Raw genomic sequence first — 20,306 nt, forward strand, 5'->3', positions numbered from 1 at the left:
GGATAGATAGATAGATAGATAGACAGACAGATAGATAGATAGATCATATATTCATGTCAGGGAAGTGTGAGAGCGTGTCTAAACACATTATGACTCTTCAGAGGTGGGTCCATCCAGCAGTATTTGGAGGCGGTGGGACACTCGACCCCCTGGCAGCGGTGTTGTTGGGATTACCTTCACATGACAAATCAAGGAGCCTATCTGGGGAAATAATCAGGTCCCTGCTGCTCTCAGAGTAGAAAAAGAACCCCATTAGAGAACAACACTGTCACTGTTAATTACCGCACTGGCCTTTTGTGCGCTGCCAGAAACTATAACACAAGAAACCGACAGAATCAACACTTTCTCGACTGGTAAACCATTTAAGAGGGGCTTTTTTATGGCTTGGTGAGAAATTTGGCACCTTTTGTTGTTGTTGTTGTGCAGCTGAGAGGGGTCTTAATCTGGAATATGTAAAATGTATTTTTCTGCAAGATTAGTTTTTTTGGCACAGTTTAATCTTAAATGTATAGGTGGGGTTAAATAGGATTTATACCAGTTAGAAACCAGCAGTTTGGGGGATTGCATACACTGACAGCTGACTGATGACAAGGCTGTGCTGCATGGGAGATAAAACGGCTGGTAAACTGTGACCTTCAGTCAGTTGATCTGAGGGCAAAACAATAAACAGCATTTATTTTCAGAAAGAAAAAAAAACAACATTAATTTTTATTTTAAGTCATCAAATACTCTTAAAAAACCAGAGAATCAGACAGCCGGTTCTTATATCGTAAAGACAGTTTTTGTTTTTTAAAAACATATGAAATACACTGCTTTGGATAATATATAGCCTATACAGCAACTATAGTTTCCTCCACACAAAAAAAGTGAATTTGCTTCGTTTAAACTTCTTCTACCTTACTGAAAAATTATGAAAATAAAGGAACTTTAAATCTCTTCCCTCATTATTATAAAGATTTATGTAAAGTCAATATAAAATATAAAACTGGTTCAACAGAATATAAATAGTTTCCAGAGCCTATTTAATCTTTTAAAGTGTTTCTAATTACATACTAACAGCAGGTTTATTACACCGTTTTATTTCCAATGGCACACTGATGTAGTCCACTTTAAAGTACTAGTATTTTATTATTATTCATATATATGTGTATGTGTGTATACTGTATTATATATTTATTTTACTCATTTCTTTTATTTTTTTAGTTTTTGTTCCCCCTATGCTCTACACATAAAAGGAAGGATGTGTGTATGTGTTTAAGAGTAGATATATGTCATATTTGACCATCTAGCCTCATTCAATGCCAAACACACACCCATTATCCACACACACACACACGTTCTTCAACCTGCTTTTATCCTCTTGTGTTGTTTTAGTTTAGTTTTGTTTTGTTTTGTTTTTGTACTTTGTTATTTGTCTTTCTCTGTATAACATATTTTGGTCTTTTTTTATATATGTCCCTGCACATATCTTCACTTGTTTTGTAATCACTTTATAACACAATAAAAAAAAATTAAATAAATAAAAAAAAAAAAAATAAAGTACTTGTATCACAACAACCTCTCCTGTCAGTCAGCCACATCCCTAATCCACCGCCGTCCAATCAGAACACTCCTTACTTTTTTAACAGACTTTTAGGACCAATCACAGCCGGCCCTTCATGTCTCACCTCTCCAACTGAGGGGAGGGGATTTGACCTTATTTGGCATACATGACCTTATATGGAGCGCCGCCAGAGGGGGCCAGCCTGCTGCTGACACTTTCCCCACAAACATTGTAGCTTTGCCTCTCGGAGACGGAGAGCAGACAGTCGGAGGGTTGAAGCGACACAGACACAGTCGAGCTGCAAGAAAAGAGTGTTGTGCTGGTGCGTAAAAGTCGCTCTTGCTTGGAGAGTCTCCAACATACGCACAGGAGGATATTTAGACACTGCGTGTTGCGTAAAAGATCAGACGTCGCTCTCCAAAAACACAGGAACAAGAGGAGCAAGGATTGTCTCGGGACTGCGCTTTTCGTTGCTGTCTCCAAAGAGCTTGCTGAGGACTAAAAGGACAACATGAAATGCGGTCTTTCAGGACTCACATTAGATCTTGCGTGAATCCAAACGCAGTCGGCTATTGAGCGCTGGATAAGACTGGAGCGACCGGCTGAGAGGTTGTCGTCTGTTTATTACATCCCTATTATTCTAGAGGCAAAGAAGAATTAGGGTTTTATTTTCGACACGCCGATTTATTTGGACTGACTTTTTCCAAGAGGTTCCATTCTGAAGAACAACGTTCCATTCTGAAGAACAACGTTCCAAGAGGTTCCATTCTGAAGAACAACGTTCTTATCTGAAGAACAACGTTCCACTAGAGGTTCCATTCTCGAGAACAACGTTCTAATCTGAAGAACAACGTTCCAAGAGGTTCCACTCTGCAGAACAACGTGTTTATGGATCTCTGCGCAGCGACGCGCACCGGGAGTTTTCGGCTGCGCGCTTCTTCTGCATCGATCATGTTGAAACCTCGCTGTTGCTGTGAACTTTGATAGATGTTTTACAGAAAAGAACTCAGTAATATTAGATAAATCAAATAAAAACACGCAGATAAGCTCAGGTTGATCTGGAGGAAAGTGGGAAGCGCCTTTTTTTCTCTCTCTCCTAAGACATCAGGACGGATCTCTATCACTCAGTGTCTCCTTCTGTGATTTAAACAAAAGAACCAAAGTGTTTGTGGTGATAGCATGGCAATGGTAGTAAACCAGTGGCCAGAGAACATTTCTGCAGATCCTGCAGGGTCTCAGCTCCAGATGTGCGGCCAGGAGAACCCCCAACCGGGAACCCCCAACGGGTCCACCCCGGGAAACGACACGCTATCCGGGGACAAGATCCCCAACGTGGACTGCATGGTGTGCGGGGACAAGTCCAGCGGGAAGCATTACGGCCAGTTCACCTGCGAGGGATGCAAGAGCTTCTTTAAGCGCTCGGTGAGGCGGAACCTGTCGTACACCTGCAGGGGGAACCGGGACTGTCCCATCGACCAGCACCACCGGAACCAGTGCCAGTACTGCCGCCTGAAGAAGTGCCTGAAGGTCGGCATGAGAAGAGAGGGTAAGACAATAGGTGTGTGACTATATAAGGTGTCAGTGAGAGGTTGTGGTGCATTTCTTTACTAATTGTGTTTCTGTCTGCGTAATGTTGTGAAATATCCACATTAACAGGCCATTAAGTCTGGAAGTTAAAGAATTTACTGTTTTAAAACGACTCTTGAGGCTCTAATTTCTGGTGCTCTTTCACTTATTCTATTTTGAAACAATATTTGCAACAAAGTCTTAAAGCATAGATTATCTAATTTGTAGTAAGGAAACATTTAAGGCTCTAATTTTTGGTGCTCTTTCACTTATTTGATTGTTTTTCTAGAAACAATATTTGCAACAAAGTCTCATTTGTAGCAATGGAAACATTTTAGGGAATTGTGAGATTTGGATTGGAAACGTTGACAGATTTGTCATGACACAGTTGCTATTAATCATTTAAAAAACACAATGTACTTCGCATCTCAAGTACAAACAGTGTGAGATTATGCCATTTCTTTACTTAATCGTGTTTCTTGTGTGCGTAATGTTGTGAAATATCCACATTAACAGGCCATTAAGTCTGGAAGTTAAAGATTTTACTGGTTTAAAACAACTCTTGAGGCTCTAATTTCTGATGCTCTTTCACTTATTTGATTGTTTTTTCTGGAAACAATATTTACAACAAAGTCTAAAAGTGCAGATCATCTCATTTGGAAAAGGAAACATTTAAGGAAATTGTGAGATTTGGATTGGAAACTGTTATTTCACCACGTTGACAGATTTTTCACGACATATTTCTTGTAGTTTTTTGTAATTTGGAAGTCAGTCGTTAAAGATTTTACTGTTTTAAAGGCAAGGCAAGGCATCTTTATTTGTAGAGCACATTTCAGCAACAGGGCAATTCAAAGAGCTTTACATAAACAAGAACAATGCGACAAAGTGCAAAAAGAACATTAAGACATAATTAAAACAGTTATAAAAACATAAAAACATTAAAGATTAGAAAATAATAACAAGCTAAAATAGAATATAACACACAAAAGTTAAAGATCTAGTGCAGTATATAAGATCATTATCTGGTTTAATAAAAGGCAGCAGCAGCAAACAGGAAAGTTTGAAGCTTTGATTTAAAAGAACTCAGAGTTGGAGGTCCTGCAGGTTTCTGGGAGCTTAAAACAACTCTTGAGGCTCTAATTTCTGGTTCTCTTTCACTTATTTCATTGTTTTTTCTATAGAAACAATATTTGCAACAAAGTCTAAAAGCACAGATCATCTCATTTGTAGCAAAGAAACTTTTTAGGGAATTGTGAGATTTGGATTGGAAACCTTTATTTCACCACGTTGACTGTTTTTTCATGACACAGTTTAATAATTTAAAAAACATAATGTACTTCGCATCTCGAGTACAAACAGTGTGGGGGAAAAGTGCTGGTGGATGGAACAAGTTATAATGAATGTGTTGACTGGTTTTATTCACAAATGATTAGGATACGTAAAGATGATGTCTTTGTTGGTGATGCAACTCCATCATTTCCTCAAACAGAACATCAGCAAAAGTAAGTTTGATGTCTGTTCTAAAAAAAAATCAAGAAGCAATATTTGCAACAAAGTCTAAAAACGCAGATCATCTTATTTGTAGCAAGAAACATTTAAGGAAATTGTGAGATTTGGATTGGAAACTGTTATTTCACCACGTTGACAGATCTTTCATGACATATGATATGAAATGTAACAGTTTTTTTCTTAGCTTATGTTGCAGGTAATTGAAAAAAAGATGTAGAAAATACACATTACTACTCTTAAAGTACAAAAAGTGAATTTAAAAATAAGAATTGCGACTCAAAAGTAGCAAATGTCTACCAGAAATAAAACTATCAACTTATCAGCTTGGCAGAAGAAGACGAACATCTAGGATGACGAATCTACACCACTAAAACTGGTTAGGTAGTCGACTCAAATCTATAAACATACCATCAAGCACACATCTAGAACATCAAGGAATAGCAGGGTTGTTTATCTCTTAACACGTGCACAAGTTACTTTTTTATGCAAGTAAACAAGACAACAACAACAATAACATCTGTGCAAGTTTTAAAGCAGGAATGCATGAGCTGACGCATTTAGGTATCGATGCTACCCAAAGTTTTTTGTAATTTTCCCTCTCACATGTCCATCTGAAAACGTGCCAGTGAGAGATTGTGTGCGTAAATTACGCGTCACGTCGTGATGCCTGTTGATCCAAATGTGCGACACAGTTTAAATCCACAGTTGTTGTTATTATGGGTAAATAATCAGCCACCAGCCACAATGCTCATTCCACATTCATTCAGCAGATCTTTAACCCTTCATTCACCCTGCATGGTGAGCTCCAGTCCTGCATGTGAAATCCCTCTTTTGTGCCTCTGGTTTAATTCTGCTGTTTGCTCACCGACACCCAGAGCTGCTAGAAGAGGATGCTGCTACATTTGTTGTATTGTGTTGGATTAACACACGGGTCAGTTGGTGCCAAAGAGAGGAGCAGTGGAAACATGTTGGTATTAATTATCATTCAGCAGCTTCATGAGAGAGAGGAGATGGTGCATATTTTAAATTTCAAATGTCTTTTATCTAAACATCTGTCTTTGCAGAGTTACAGATGGGTTCATTTTTGTTTTTGTTCTCCACTAATATGTTTATTGGGTTTTCTTATTTTCACAAACACAATAAGAATAATAAAAACAAAACAACAACAAACACTGGTACAGCTCAGATAAAAAAAATGATATATAGGAGGTCATAGGAAATAGTCCATATAGTGCAGGGTAGTCATATGAGTTCATGATCAAGAGACTCCTTGTGAGATAATGGAGGAGAGATCAGGTCCAATATTATTCAGATAGGGCTGACAAATAGTGTGTCTACTTTGGCATGTAGAATATTTGTGAGATATCCCAAAGGGGCCATCTCAAATATGACTTTTCTTCAGCCTTGACCAGAGGGTTTCTTATCACTGATCCACTGTAGTAAGATATATTTCTAGCAGCAAATGTAAGAATGTTATATAACCTTTTTGTTGGCTGCAGTAGTTTATATTTGTACTTGGGATTCCCAAAATCAAAAATTCATTTCTAAATCCTTATCAAATATATTTTCCATTGCACATAATATTTCAGACCAGTACTTCTGTAATTTATGACACGACCAAAAGGCAATGGGGTTTTTGGATTACTGAACTCAGGCCATCATTTAGAGAAGCGACGGATCTTATCAAGTCAAGTCAAGTCAAAATTATTTCTATAGCACATTTAAAACAACATGAGCTGACCAGAGTGCTTTACAGACATAGGCAGAATAAAAACAGAATAAAAACAGGTCAACAGAGCAGACAACAAACTCTCACACATCCACAGACAGAGACCAAGATAAAATCCATGAGAAGACTGTTATAATGAGCATTATAAAAGGCCAATTAGTAATCACAATTCAAGTACATTCAAAAGGCAGAAATATATGATTTTTTTGTAATCTCTTTTGGGAAATGAATAAAAATGACAACACCCCTTTACTCAGGTGAGTCATCATGAGCGATGACGCTTCAACTGTCATCTGAGTGCAACAAAAATGCGCTTATCCTCAAAAGTCTGAGTCTTTAATGAAGACGTCCAGTTTATTTTCCCTCTCAGAGGACTTAATAAGGTCAGCTGCAGCATCCCAGTGAGTAATCTTGCTCAAGGACACTTCGGCAGTGAGATGTTGAAGGACACAAAGTGTCTCATCGAGCCACAGCTCTTTGTTCTCTGAGCCCAAATGTCAATACGCAGACCGACAGTGGAAATACCCGTCCTCCTCTTTAGAGCCTCAGATGATCCCTCCAGGGTTCCCAATAGTGCACTGCTCTCTGACTGTGTGTGTGTGTGTGTATGTGTGTGTGAGTGTGTGCACTGTACACACAGTCTTACCTCATGTTAAAATACCCCACAGCCAGTTTACTGCAAAACATTTCTGATTCAGTTTGGTGATGAAAGTTAAATTCTAAAAACAACAAACAGAAGAAGAAATATCAGTAGAGGAGAGATTTTTTTTTTTTTTTTTGGAACATCGTCTTATTTTTGGAGATAAATTAACACAATTAAATACCCCAAAAATATATTTTTGCGCGCAAAATAAAATGTTTATTTCTTTTTTTTATACTTTATTTTTCCCTTTTTTCAAAGCTGTTTTCATTTATATGCAATCCACTGTTTGTAATTACAACAGTCTATAAACCAACTTTTAAGTAGATGAGCTTACAGACAAACCCACCAAGTACACTATAGAGAAAACAACCTCAACATTCAAAACCAAAACAAAACCAGGAAAAGAAATAACAATAATAATAATAATGACAAAAAGAAAGAGTAGAGTTAAAAAAAACAAAAAACGCAAAATGTTTATTTCACTTCCTGTGGCAAATCTTTTTTTTTTTTCGAAGGGGAAAAAGTTTCTAGCATTCAGTTCAATTTGTAAAAGTTGAGTTAAAAATGTAATTTTTTGCAGTGCAGACCTTCGTGTTGTTCATGAGACAGGAGATATCTTATACGACTAAAAGGAATTGGTGTTGCTGTTTAGATGAGATAACATTACGATGCTGTAGACTAGTCTACTCTGCAAAAAGTATTAATCCTAACAAATAATTTAGTCTCCTAAAATAAGTGAAAATGTTTCCAGTTGGCAGGAAATATTTCTTTCAATTTATGATAATTACAAAATGTAATTAAAAAAAAAAAAAAAGTGCATTGAAAAATGTTCAATATAAAAGCATGTTTTTAGAAATAATAAGGTTTTAAAACTCATTATCTGCTCATTATCTTTTCCTTTTTTTTGCAGTGCTGGCTTATAGTTGTGCTCAAAAGGCTTAAATGTGGAGCAGGTCAACTTACATTGGCTGAGCTCATCTGTTGGTGCATTTGAGGTCAGCAGGATTAAACAGTGTCCTTAAATCCTCTTTGTGGCTGACTTCTGTTCATCAGCAATCATTTGTCTACTGAGGATACAATTTTTGTTTGGATACAAGAACTGTCCGTCAAATTGGAAAAGTATAGAGAATTAAAAAATAGAATTTATTATCATATATTAGGCTTATCATAATTAATTATAAATATTGTGCGTGAATTAATTAAATCACATTTAATTGTCCTTTAGTTATTTAATCACGACTCCCTTCGTTTTAATGAAGTAAAAGTCACAACAAAGACATATTTAAATATTTGTGTAAAATATTAATAAACATTTGAAAGAAAACACTGGCATCATTATTTTATCGTAACATCTCAAGTAAATTAAACATCCAGATATTGGACTGTTAAAGCACACAGCTGCTGTCCTCCTCCCCTGAGGACATAAGTCATGTTTCCTCTGCATTATTCAACAGGTTCACCTAAGGTTGTCAAGGGGAGGAAAGTGTTTATCCTCAGTTATGATCCAGATGAAATATGCATTGGGTATTTACATTTCAAATAATATGTAAAAGTTCCCGAAAAGATTCTGTCGAAATAAAGCAGATGATTACAAATGCATGCTATTAATCATTTAAAAAAACATAATATACTTCACATCTCAAGTACAAACAGTGTGAGGGAAAGTGCTAGTGGGTGGAACAAGTTATAATGAATGTGTTGACTGGTTTTATTCAAAAAGGATATATGTTAGGATACGTAAAGCAAAAAGAACATCAGCAGAAGAAAGTTTGATGTCAGTTATAAAACAAATCCCAGCATCGTTTGATATCACTAACAGTGCTGCACGACTTCTCTGTTTAGACTGAATTCATATTTAGCTTCCTGAGAAGACATGCTAAAAGTTTCATGAGTGGACGGCGTCAGATTTAGAAACTACTTCGCTTTGTTTCTTTTTTCTCCCCCCCAAAGGAGGACGTTTGACCTCTTTCTCTGCAGAACATAATATCATTTGTTGGAGACCTTTATCCAAAGCACCTTTCAGCAAACATTTCTGTGCTGGCCTTAGGAAGAATCAAACCCCCAAAAGAAAAAAACAAAAAAACCTTGGCAGCATTAGTGTCATTGTCTCTCCACGCAGCTACACAGAGCCTCTTCTTGTTTCTCTGTCAGCACAGTTTCTAGGTTGAATAGGAAGCGGAGAGGCAAAGAGAATCAGCCTGACAGTTCCTTTGAATGTTTTAATTTTGAAGCAGCCCACAAGGACGAGCCTCTGACTTCACTGAGGACACGTGTGCCAGTTTGCTGCTCTGATTAATGCACGTGTATACACGACGATAATGTCATCTCGTCTGTTGTCTTGAATCATTACACCTGGTCAGCTACGAGCACAACGCAGACACACACGGTTAGAAGTGATAGTAAATAGTCTCAGCATCCATTTGTGTCACAGGAATCTATTAAACCCACATTGAACGAGCGCAGTGGGAAGGGCTGCTGCCTTCTCTCACCCATAGTGCACTCTGACAAAACACCAACAGCAGCGGGAAATATAGGTCAACCCAAACTAAAACATTAATAACAGACAAGTCAAAGTCCAAATGTGTGAACCGGCCGGGAGTAAATACCCCACTAAAGTCTAACAGACAGCGTGTATTGACTAATCCATACTCCCAAAAACACTGCAGTCTGGCCTCCTTTTTGGCTCTGAAAAACTTATCCCAGTAATTTAGCTATTGACAGATTCAAATACTTAACCCCTGTCACCACGCTCGTAGCCATCAACGGAGGCCTCTCAGAGGAAAATGGCTCCCATTCACATATCGCTCAGTACTGCCCAGCCTCCATTAAAGTGATACACTGGAGCGGTGACGTTATCTCCTAGGCTAACTTTAATATTACAGAATAGATGAATGATGCTGTCTTTTAATGCTTTCGGACGCATCAAGGTGACGAGGCTTTCACGTCGCAATATAACACACAATGACCTCTTCCTTATAGAGTGCTCCAGGGATGACGGATTTTTGTCCGCCAAACAGGAAGTTAGCATCGCCCTGGGTTCCCTCGACAAAAAGACAATGGAGATTTTTCTATTGGGTTTTGGATTATTAAAAAAAAAACAAGGTCAGTGGCAAACAAACATTTAAGATACTTACACTTTTTGTTCCGCAAGATGATCTCCACAAATGAACACAAGATTTTTGAAGTGTGAATGCATTCGCGAGAAGTAACAAGCTAACGTTAGGCTGTAAGCGACGGTCGCATAAACGTGAGTTTACACGATGAGGCTGTAAAGGTGGACGAGTCGGCGTGATGGCGTTTAGTAGTCTCATTTAGCCACTTGTTAGCAACCGCCTTTTTGAAGACACGTAAAAGCTTCAAAATTCAAGAGTGGGATATTTATTGATGTGTTTTATGTTGTGAAACGTTAAAATCTCCTCAGCTTGTGTTAATGACAGACCTTATTTCAGGCATCTAACTAAAAACCCTTTGACCCTTTGAAAATGCTAAAATGCAAACTCATTCCCGGGCTTTAGGACTCATTCCTGTAGCGCTCTGTATCTATCTTTCTGCACATCCCGCTGTATGTCACAAAAGTCAGGTGACCCTCTCAGGTGCATTCATTCAATCACTCAAACAAACAAACAAACTCTGGACTGTTTTGCTTGAGACTTTAAGTAGCTCAACCTGTTTTTCATCACTCGGGTCACTTGCAACAAAGAGAAAGAGGCACAGAATTTGCCGGTATAACATTTAAGCCCCAAACGACGCTTCTCCTTCAGTCCGTCACACATTCGTTCTCTAATACAGCGCTGTGGGGAGAATCTGTGCGCATTTATAATTCAGGCATCTTGTTGATGATCTTATACACGCTCACTCGGTGGGAGTGCAGCTGTAGTAATGACAGATGAAAAAGAAGAAGCAGAAGAAGCCACAGCCTTTCCTATTTGTCCCCATTTGGAACAAACAGTTAAATGTTGACATTTTAACAAATATGGGATGTTGGCCTGTCATTTGAGGTGGAAATCACCAGAGGCCCCAAAATACAATATCACAATACTTATGTCACGATACGATCTTATTGCGATTTTAAACATTTAGCGATATTGTGATTTATTACCTTTTTACAACTGCAAATTATGCAGTTTGTCAACGTCTGTTTGGGATTGTCAGTCAAGCAGACAGACTGAACAACACTCAGTCATAAAAACATAAATGTTGCATAAAGCACCTGACAAACTGAACTGTTTGTATTAGAGCGTACATTGTATTTGCAATATAAAGTATGTATATAGTTTGTATTTACAATAGTTTATATAATAGAAGCTCGATACTTGACGTCTGTTTATCGATACAATATTGCCACGCAAAATATCGCGATACTATGCTGTATCGATTTTATGACCCACCCCTACCAGTCATGTCTTCCACTTCTAATATGATGGAGCTCCTCTCTGACCACGGTTATATTATCAGAGAGTTATTTCATCTTAATCCCACCAAAACATGTCCCCACTTAACCCCTTGTAGTTTCCGTCCATGCAGATACAGTGGTTTTGGTTTTATTTGCTCGGGTTTTGAGGTCCGCCAATGAGACCTGCATATATACAACAGGAAGTATACGGTTAAACAATGCTAAGAGTAAATGTTAAAATATGCTGTTTTTATCAATTCATTCCTTCACCACAGAACAGAAACAACTCTGAAATAGCTTGAAAACTTTGTGCTGCAACACAAACTAAAGATGACGGACATGTAGGTTGGTTAGCAGCTCTCTTTTGGGGTGGATAGTTTTGGATTTGAGCACCAGAAACAAAAACCCACTCACTTCCACTGCATGGCTACATGTAGGTACCACTAGGGATAAGTTGGAGTTTGGGTGAACTGGTCCTTTAAATGTATTGCCCATCTTACTGTAAAAAACATTTGTTAAAGTAAAGGTAGCTCCTGCACAAAAATTGGTTTACAAATCAGCTTTCAAAAACTCATATAATTCAAGTCCTATTCTCTATTTTTACTGTATGACGGAGCTGTGAAATTCCAAATAAAGCCAGGCAGCTAAGAGGTGTTTAAAAGAGCACATTTATGCTCAAATGTCATCTCCAAACTCACAGGAAACACAAGAACATGGCCCTGCTGTGTGTTAAATAAAGAGCAGAGGGGAGGGTGTGTGTGGAAGTGTAAATAAGGACAGCGTGAATCAGAGTCACTGAGTTCGGGGTTAACTAATTAATTCAGGAACTGCCTCATCAAAGTCTGAGAGAGAGAGAGAGAGAGAGAGAGAGAGACTGAGGCAATGGCATCCACACACAGCAAAGCTACCAAACTTTATCACGCAAAGCTTCTCTGCCCCTCCATGTCTCTGTCTCTCTCTGTCTGTGTCACTGTTTTCCCTTTCGTTCCCGCACCGCCTCCGGTTTTCCTGCACTCTCGTTCTGTTGTGTCTCTCACGTTTCGCCGCATACCTCTCTGCTCCTTCATGTTCGACACACGACTGAGGACAGGGTCTTTTGGTGTGCCAGATGGCTTGTTAGGAAGGTTTGGTGAGTAGTTACGTTGTTATGAGCAACACTTTTGTATGAATAAATATCCATTTTGCTATCCTCTATTTCTTTCCTTTTTTTAAATGAACAACTTTCAGCAGTCCCTACTGCAATATGGAGAACCTTTTGTACCATTAAACATGTATTAAATGCACCAGCATTCACATACTTTTATGTTAGAACCGGTATCAACACATTGCAACATTATCTTTAAAGAGGAACACCACCTTAATTAAGAATTCCAATATGACGAATGACGAATAAACAACATGAAAATGCAAAATACCCGCCTGTGAATATTATATGTCTAGGGCTTTTATTGTGAAAGGTAAGAAGGGAAGAAGTGGTTCAGGTCTGTGCTACTTTTGTCAAGGTTTGACTCGGGACTGCGTTGTCGTAAAACCGTAATGGCAACCCTCTGGTTCCCCCTCACGTTAAGTGTTAGCTCTGTCGGTACTTGTTGCCGTCTTTAGCGCTGTAAGCACCGTTAGCTGCTAGCCGTCGGCTCAGACATCTCCGTGTTCAGAACCGTGTGCAGGCAGGCAATTCCAGCTGTACGGGCTGCAGCTGCTGCGGCAGCAGGCCAATCACACGTCGCAATAAATTGAAGAACTCTTGCGATGATCGGCTGTGAGCAAAACAGTCGTCTTTTTTTTAGATCTAGGCTCAAAACGGATCGATTGCAGGTGTCGTTTGACTGGAGAAGTTTCGATACTACTTGGTATATTTCGGTCTTTGTTACTCGATACCTTTAAGGGCTGGGTATCAATACTTTAAGGTATCGAGTACCGATACCGAGACCTTGGCAAAACTCAGTTGGTTCCGCACAACTTGATCGGTTAATGCCTTTATTTAGGTGCAAAAGCTCAGAAAATCAACCTCAATCCGGGATTTTTTTTTTTGCTTTTTCGCTATGTAATATTCGCGCTCTGTGACAAGAGAGAGAATTAATTGCCGGTGTGTAACAGCCTTAAGTCTTAAACTGGTGATGTCATAGGGTATAAAGTGTGGAGCTGCTCTATAGACAATGAATGGGAGACTCATTTCGCGGACCCACAGAATGTTTTTCTTTTTTAAACCCAAAGGAGCTTTATTCTGTTGTAGTGTTGTCAGTGAAACGGAAAATGTTCCCATATACTCATAACATTCCCCTCGGTGCTCTCAGTGTCATCTACAACATCTTTCCCTATTCATTGTCTATGGAGCAGCTCCACACTTTATACCCGATGACGTCACGAGTTTGAGTTATAGCACTCTGGTTTTTGGATTTGGGAGAGAGTTGTTCATGTTAACTAATATTATTTGGACTGTCTTAGATCATAGGAATAACATGTATGAATTTTGAAAATGGGCGTAGTTTTTTACCACTTGGGGGCAACGGAAACAAGCTGTAAACACAACACTGACATATTACCTGCTTAAAAAGTTGATGTGGCAAACTTGTTAGCAAACAGTTGCTTATTTACACAACCAGCTTTTGCTTTCTACTCAACTCTTGAGGGAAATGTCTGGCCAGAGACAGCTCAGAAAGAAGACGGCGCACTGAGAGTCAGAGAGTCCTGTATCTGTGTCACATGGGTTTCCTCCCTTTTAGGAGACTAGCGGCAGGTCCTAAGTGTGAACACGCCATGACCACGCCCACTTAAGAGACAGGAAGTGTATACCATTTCAAACCATTGGCGGAGCTTTAGCTGCTAAATGCTCCACTATGTTCACCAGCTAGTCGCTAACTGTCTGTTGCTGAGCAGGTCGTGTACGGTTGGTTTTTAGAGCTTTTTTGAAAGAAGTGAGAGTAAATCAAGGCGGAAAAGTTTACTGACTTGAAAACCAAAACAATGAGCTGAAAAAAGTCTCTGTCATGTGATCCATTTTTATGTAAAAATATTGATTATAGCAGATTTAATGGAGAACCATTTTGAAATGTGTTGCTGAACACAACTAGAGTTCGGTTGATGTTTAATGTGAGAAAAACAAATTCTGGCAGCATGAAATGTTTCCGTAGAATAAACAGAAGAAGAACGGTCTGTCATGAGAGCTCGCTCTTGCACAATAGCCCACAGTGGGACAAATATTGTGGACCATGGACTCAACCAGACTGTGTGAAGCCGCAGTACCTTTTCATAGAAATAAGTACCAAGTAATGTTATTCACAGTCCAGTGACCCCTGTAGAGCATGCCCGCCAGAGCCGAGACCAGGTATTCAAATAACTTTTTCTGCTCAGTAACGTCACGTTGTTTGTCTCTTTATCTCTAACTCTCTCCTGGTTTACACATTAGCTCCTCGCTGCCGCCTATCTGACTCTCTTTGGGAGCTTTGCCCTGCTGCAGAGCAGTGACCCCGCAGGTCAAAGTTCAGGGCCAAAATAAAACTAGGGGAGCCACAGGGTGACACGTCACACGCTGCCCTCTGAGCTGGGCAGTGACGAAAGCATATAGAGTGATATATGTATTTTATTTTCCAAATGTTTCTTTCAGCAGATAAAACTACTTTCCTTTTTTAGCTTTACAGCCATGTGTTTTGGTATTTTGGTGATTGTAAGATGTGCCGTGGAGAGAAAGGCGCAGGTTCATGCATGGTGTTTATTTTTCGGTCTCGCCAGTGCGAGCTTTAGAAATGGAAAATCTACTTATTAAACGCAACTGTCAGACTGAGCCAAATCTATAATGCGTCTGTGTTGCCCCGGCACCGTGACCTTTTAGTCCAAATGTTGATAGGCCTTAATTGTATTTAGCTGCTGTAATTCCACTAACAGTCTGACCCAGAGGCTAATCCAGGCCAGCCAGGCAGCGAACTGTGCTCTCTGCCAGCTGCCATTTGCTGAAGTGGCATTTTGAAAGTCACAGCTGAAATGTCCCATGGTACCTCTGTTTGCATGCGCTTTCCTCCTCTCCCTCATTCTCCTGCCCTCATTTCATGCCCTGCGTACCTACACGGGATGCTGTTTTGTTTTGGGTTGTAGGGATTTATTTTTTTTAGTGTTTTTTCTGCCCTCAGTTTGGTATCAGAATAATTTTGTTCGCCAGGAAGAACGACTTTGTAGATTGTTAAGATTTCAAGCTTGTTGTCTGATGACATGCTCAGTCAATTACATTCAGCTAAGCCACAGTGCACCAATTAAAAAGCAGAAAAACAGCTTATGGCAGACACCCAAATCTGACTTTATACTCCCATCCCCCCTTTATTCTCCATCTCTCTGACCCTGCTTTCCTTTTTGGTCTTATCCTCAGGCATCTGTTTCTCTCTAATGTCATTTCTGTCTCTCTCACTCTCTTTGCTGCCCTCCTCTATATGTCACAATCCTACATCTCTCTGTCTCTACACTTGTCTCTCTTTCTCTTTGGACCTTTCCATAGTCATCCCTCGCTCTCCCCTTTCTCTTCCTTCCTCTCTGCTCCTCGGCCTCGTCCAGCCAGCTGTAGGCGAGGGGAAACAGAGAGCGATGTGTCTCAGTCAGAAGCACTCAAGTGCTCTGCCTCTCAGCCACGAGTGACCCCGACAATGAGGCTTTTGAAAAGTCAAGTGGATCAAGTAGATTCGCCACCATCTGCAGGATTAACCACGAATCAATATGAGAGCAGATTAATAGCCGTGAATTCGCATATCGGAGTCACGAGAGGCAGCGGGGTCGCAACAGGTCGAGGAATTTGCAGAACGTCATTGGAGAATTTGATGTATGTTCCCCATGAAAGTCAAAGTTGTTCATTGCATTAGTGAGAGTAAGAAGTGGAAACCAGGTAGTTTATCCCTGTAGGAGGGATTTATTTTTTTCAGATGACATTAACAAGCCGGGGCAGAGTGACAGTTTTAGGTTAGGGAAGTGCTCTGACTGAGATATGGACAGTCAGGGAAGAGTTTTTTTTTTTTATGACAGAATCAGTCCTTTCAGCAAGTGCCCCAAAATGACACACGCTCAAGTTCAAGCCACAAAGGCCTCCAGCAGCTGACTGTTGTCCCTCGTGATCAAAAGAGGAAGTCGGGTGATGTTATTATAGAGCGGCAAAGGCCACATAGGGAGAGTTTCAGGGATCTCCTCCCAACAAAACGTCAGATTCTGTTTCCTCCCTCTCAAAGTTAGTTTCTTTTAACCATGACCACGTCCGTTACCACATGTTTATTATTGTAACCACAATCTAACCTTTACTAAGTACTTATTTTAACCCAAACTACAATGATTCGCCAGCCCTAACCAAGGTGTTTCTGTGCCTAAACCTTAACCAGATAATAAAACTGATTTATTTTTGGTAGGGCTGTCAATCAATTAAAATATTTATCCTGATTAATCGCAAGATTGTCCATGATTAATTGCAATTAATCGCAAATTAATCACACATATTTATCTGTATGTATCAAAATGTACCTTAAAGGGAGATTTGTCAAGTATTTAATCCTCTTATCAACATGGGAGTGGGCAAATATGCTGCTTTATGCAAATGTATGTATATATTTATTATTGGAAATCAATTAACAACACAAAACAATGACAAATATTGTCCAGAAACCCTCACAGGTACTGCATTTAGCATTACAAATATGCTCAAATCATAACATGGCAAACTGCAGCCCAACAGGCAACAACAGCTGTCAGTGTGTCAGTGTGCTGACTTGACTATGACTTGCCCCAAACTGCATGTGATTATCATAAAGTGGGCATGTCTGTAAAGGGGAGACTCGTGGGTACCCATAGAACCCATTTACATTTGCATATCTGGAGGTCAGAGGTCAAGGGACCCCTTTGAAAATGGCCATGCCAGTTTTTCCTCACAAAATGTAGTGTAAGTTTAGAGCGTTATTTAACCTCCTTCATGACAAGCTAGCATGACATGGTTGGTACCAAAGGATTCATTAGGGTTTCTAGTTTTATAGGATACCATCTTCACTTGAGCTTTAAAACTGAGCCCGCTACAACCTCCGAAAGATTGATTCCATAATGGGTTAAAGAAATTAGTGGCGTTAAAACAAATTGTGTTAACGCGTTACTATCTCGTTAACTTTGACAGCCCTAATTTGTAGGGAATTTTTTAGGGAAGGGAAACAAATGATGTCCTGTAGTACATAAAATGCTTTAATGTGCTCTAAAAGGCAGTTACAAACAAGTATGTTTAATGTGGACGACTTGTTGAGTCTTTCACAAACCTGCATTACAATAACTTCTCTGACTGACAGCAACAGCACCGTATGCTTTAGCAGTCTTTCACTTCACACTCGCGGCACCTCAGAGTGACTGAAAACACATTTAAGCAGGTAATCTTAGACTACTTTCACCCCCGCTGCTCAAGGCGGTGTTTCATTCTCTTTCGTTTGTGAAACCCTGCGAAGACAGACACGTGTGGCTAATCTGACAGCCGTCCTTTGCAAAGCAAGACAAGAGCTGCCGGAGAGTGCCAGTGACAAGGAATGTCCCGTTGTGCAACGTCTTTGTGACGAGCAACACCTCTCCATAGCTGAGCGAGACTGTGCTGTTTGCCAAAGGAGACCGCATTCTTTTCCGGGAACACACGGGTTGACACAAGTTCACAGGGAAAAACTAGTAGGTGGAGGTCAACACCTTTTGTGCTGAGGTATGTTTTTTTTCTGCTCAGAGGACAGGCTAGAATTAAAGGCATTTTTATAACGCTCTTGAGTGATTTGACCTCTCGTTTTTCAGACGTGCCACGGTGCGTTCGATTGACACAGCTGCTGTGTGTGAGGTGACAGGTGATGCAGAGTTGAAAAGCATTTTCCAAACCCCTCCTCCTCCTCCTCCTCCTCCTCCTCCTCCTACTCCTCCTCCTCCTCCTCCCTTTTTATTTCACCCCTCTCTCCACCTCCTGCTTCCACCTGTCTCTTTATGTAAACCACCGCTCTCTATCTGAAGCCTCATCTCGGGCTGTATTCAAATGCATTGAACTCCGCACCTTTCCTCTCTCCCCTCTCCCTGCCCTCAATCTCCCCTCTCTCAGCTTATCACCTCTCACTCTCTCCCTCTCCACCTTATCTCGCCATTTCACCCTTTTACCTCATTTTTCCCCTCACACATGCCCCCTCCCACCCACTTCGCATTGCCTCCCTCCCCCCTATCTCTCTGTGTAACAGTAGATGGAGTTATTAGTCAGACAGTGGGGATGACTGAACAGGTGTTTTCCAAATGGGCCTTTGAGCGCTCGCCGCATCATCATCGCTTCACAGGGGGGTTGGGCGTTGGTGTGTGTGTGTGTGTGTACGAGAGCTTGGCCTCTGCGTGCCCTTTTCGCCTCAGGCTGAGCCATTTGCCAGTAGAAGGGGGGGGGCATGTTACCGTATTCATGTGCGGTGCGTGCATGTGTGTATGCATATGCGGGTGCATAACATATGTAGGTGTGAAGAAGTGGTATATCTTTACCAGCTGCTGCTTGTCATTACTCATTGATGCACAACAGCGGTGCAGAATGGCCTTGGCCTGGCCGCTTTCCACCGCTCCGCCGAAAAGACGAGCGCTGACATATTTAGGAGTCAGAGAAATGTTCCCGTCTCCACACTTTTTGCCCCTTTGACCCCATTCTGAAACCACCCCTCCTCCTCCACCCGACTCATTTGACATGCCCAATTTCTTTTCCATTCCTTTTTCGTTTCTCATTTCACTTCAGTTTGGATGCTTAAGCGTATAACATACTGTTATAGCAGGCCTCCTAAATCATTAAAGAGTAATAAAAACCTGATGACACATATTTATGGCCTGTTAAAAGTTGGACTGAGATGAAGACACACTGTACGCAGAGAGAAACACTGGAACATGTTGCATATTCATGAGTTTAAAAGTTCAGTTCAGGCGAAATTCTTACCTCCACCTGTCTTGTTTTCCATCAGCTGTACAACGAGGACGTACATCGAACTCCCAGACCAGCCCCGGACAGTACCTGACCAACGGCACCGACCCGTACAACGGCCAGCCCTACCTGTCCGGCTTCATCTCTCTGTTGCTGCGCGCCGAGCCCTACCCGACGTCTCGCTACGGGGCCCAGTGCATGCAGGGAAACAACCTGATGGGCATTGAGAACATCTGCGAGCTGGCGGCCAGGCTGCTCTTCAGCGCCGTCGAGTGGGCCAAGAACATCCCTTTCTTCCCCGATCTGCAGCTCATGGACCAGGTGAGGCAGCCACTTTGATGACTGACTAGAATTTATGTTAAAATATCCAACCAGCAACTTTAAAGGAACAGTTTGAGGTTTTGGGTTTTGTCATTTCGTTCCCAAGAGTTCGATGAGAAGATCAAAACCACTCTCGCGTCTGTACAGTACAGGGTTATTATAGTAAACTAAAACTGAAAATACAACGAAAATAAGCAGTGAAAAACATTTATAGTGAAGTAAATAAAATAAAACCTTTAAGAAAAACAAACTGAGACGATATTGCCTCATTAAAAAACTAATAAAAATGAATGTAAAATCAGTTTTAGTTTTTTTTTTAGCTATGATATATCACTACTGAAAAAAGGAGACAGCATGAATTTCCGTCAACTCTCGTAGCGTTGAACCACAGAAAATTAAAGGACAACTAAAACTAAATATATAAAAACTATTCTTTCTGAAATACTGGAACTAAACTAAAACTAAAAACGCACTCTGAAAACTAACTGAAACTTAACTAAAGTGAAATTAAAAAATCAAAACTAAAATAAAAGAAAAACTAATTGAAAATTCTAAACTATTATAAACTTGTAAATACAAAGCTATGGCCAGCAGCTAGTTAGCCTAGCTTAGCATAAATACTAGAAACAGGGAGAAACAGCTGGCCTTGCTCTGTTCAAAACTGACAAACTCCACCTACCAGCTCCTCTG

The 20,306-nt window shown here is 40.3% G+C and overlaps 1 protein-coding gene across 5 annotated transcripts in view; it reads left to right on the forward strand.

Annotated features, from left to right (window-relative positions):
* Positions 1-20,306, forward strand: part of nr2f5 (nuclear receptor subfamily 2, group F, member 5) — a 73,131-nt gene that overhangs the window by 42,926 nt on the left and 9,899 nt on the right. For 3 of the 5 annotated variants that reach the window (XM_037784843.1, XM_037784841.1, XM_037784842.1), the window contains exon 4: positions 19,336-19,616. In XM_037784843.1, the coding sequence (XP_037640771.1) occupies positions 19,336-19,616 (281 nt within the window). Of the gene's footprint in view, positions 1-1,569; positions 3,102-19,335; positions 19,617-20,306 lie in introns of those variants that run through there. The other 2 variants (XM_037784838.1, XM_037784839.1) reach the window with 2 other exon arrangements.

The sequence above is a fragment of the Sebastes umbrosus genome, chromosome 11 (assembly GCF_015220745.1).
Source record: "Sebastes umbrosus isolate fSebUmb1 chromosome 11, fSebUmb1.pri, whole genome shotgun sequence".
Taxonomy (NCBI): domain Eukaryota; kingdom Metazoa; phylum Chordata; class Actinopteri; order Perciformes; family Sebastidae; genus Sebastes; species Sebastes umbrosus.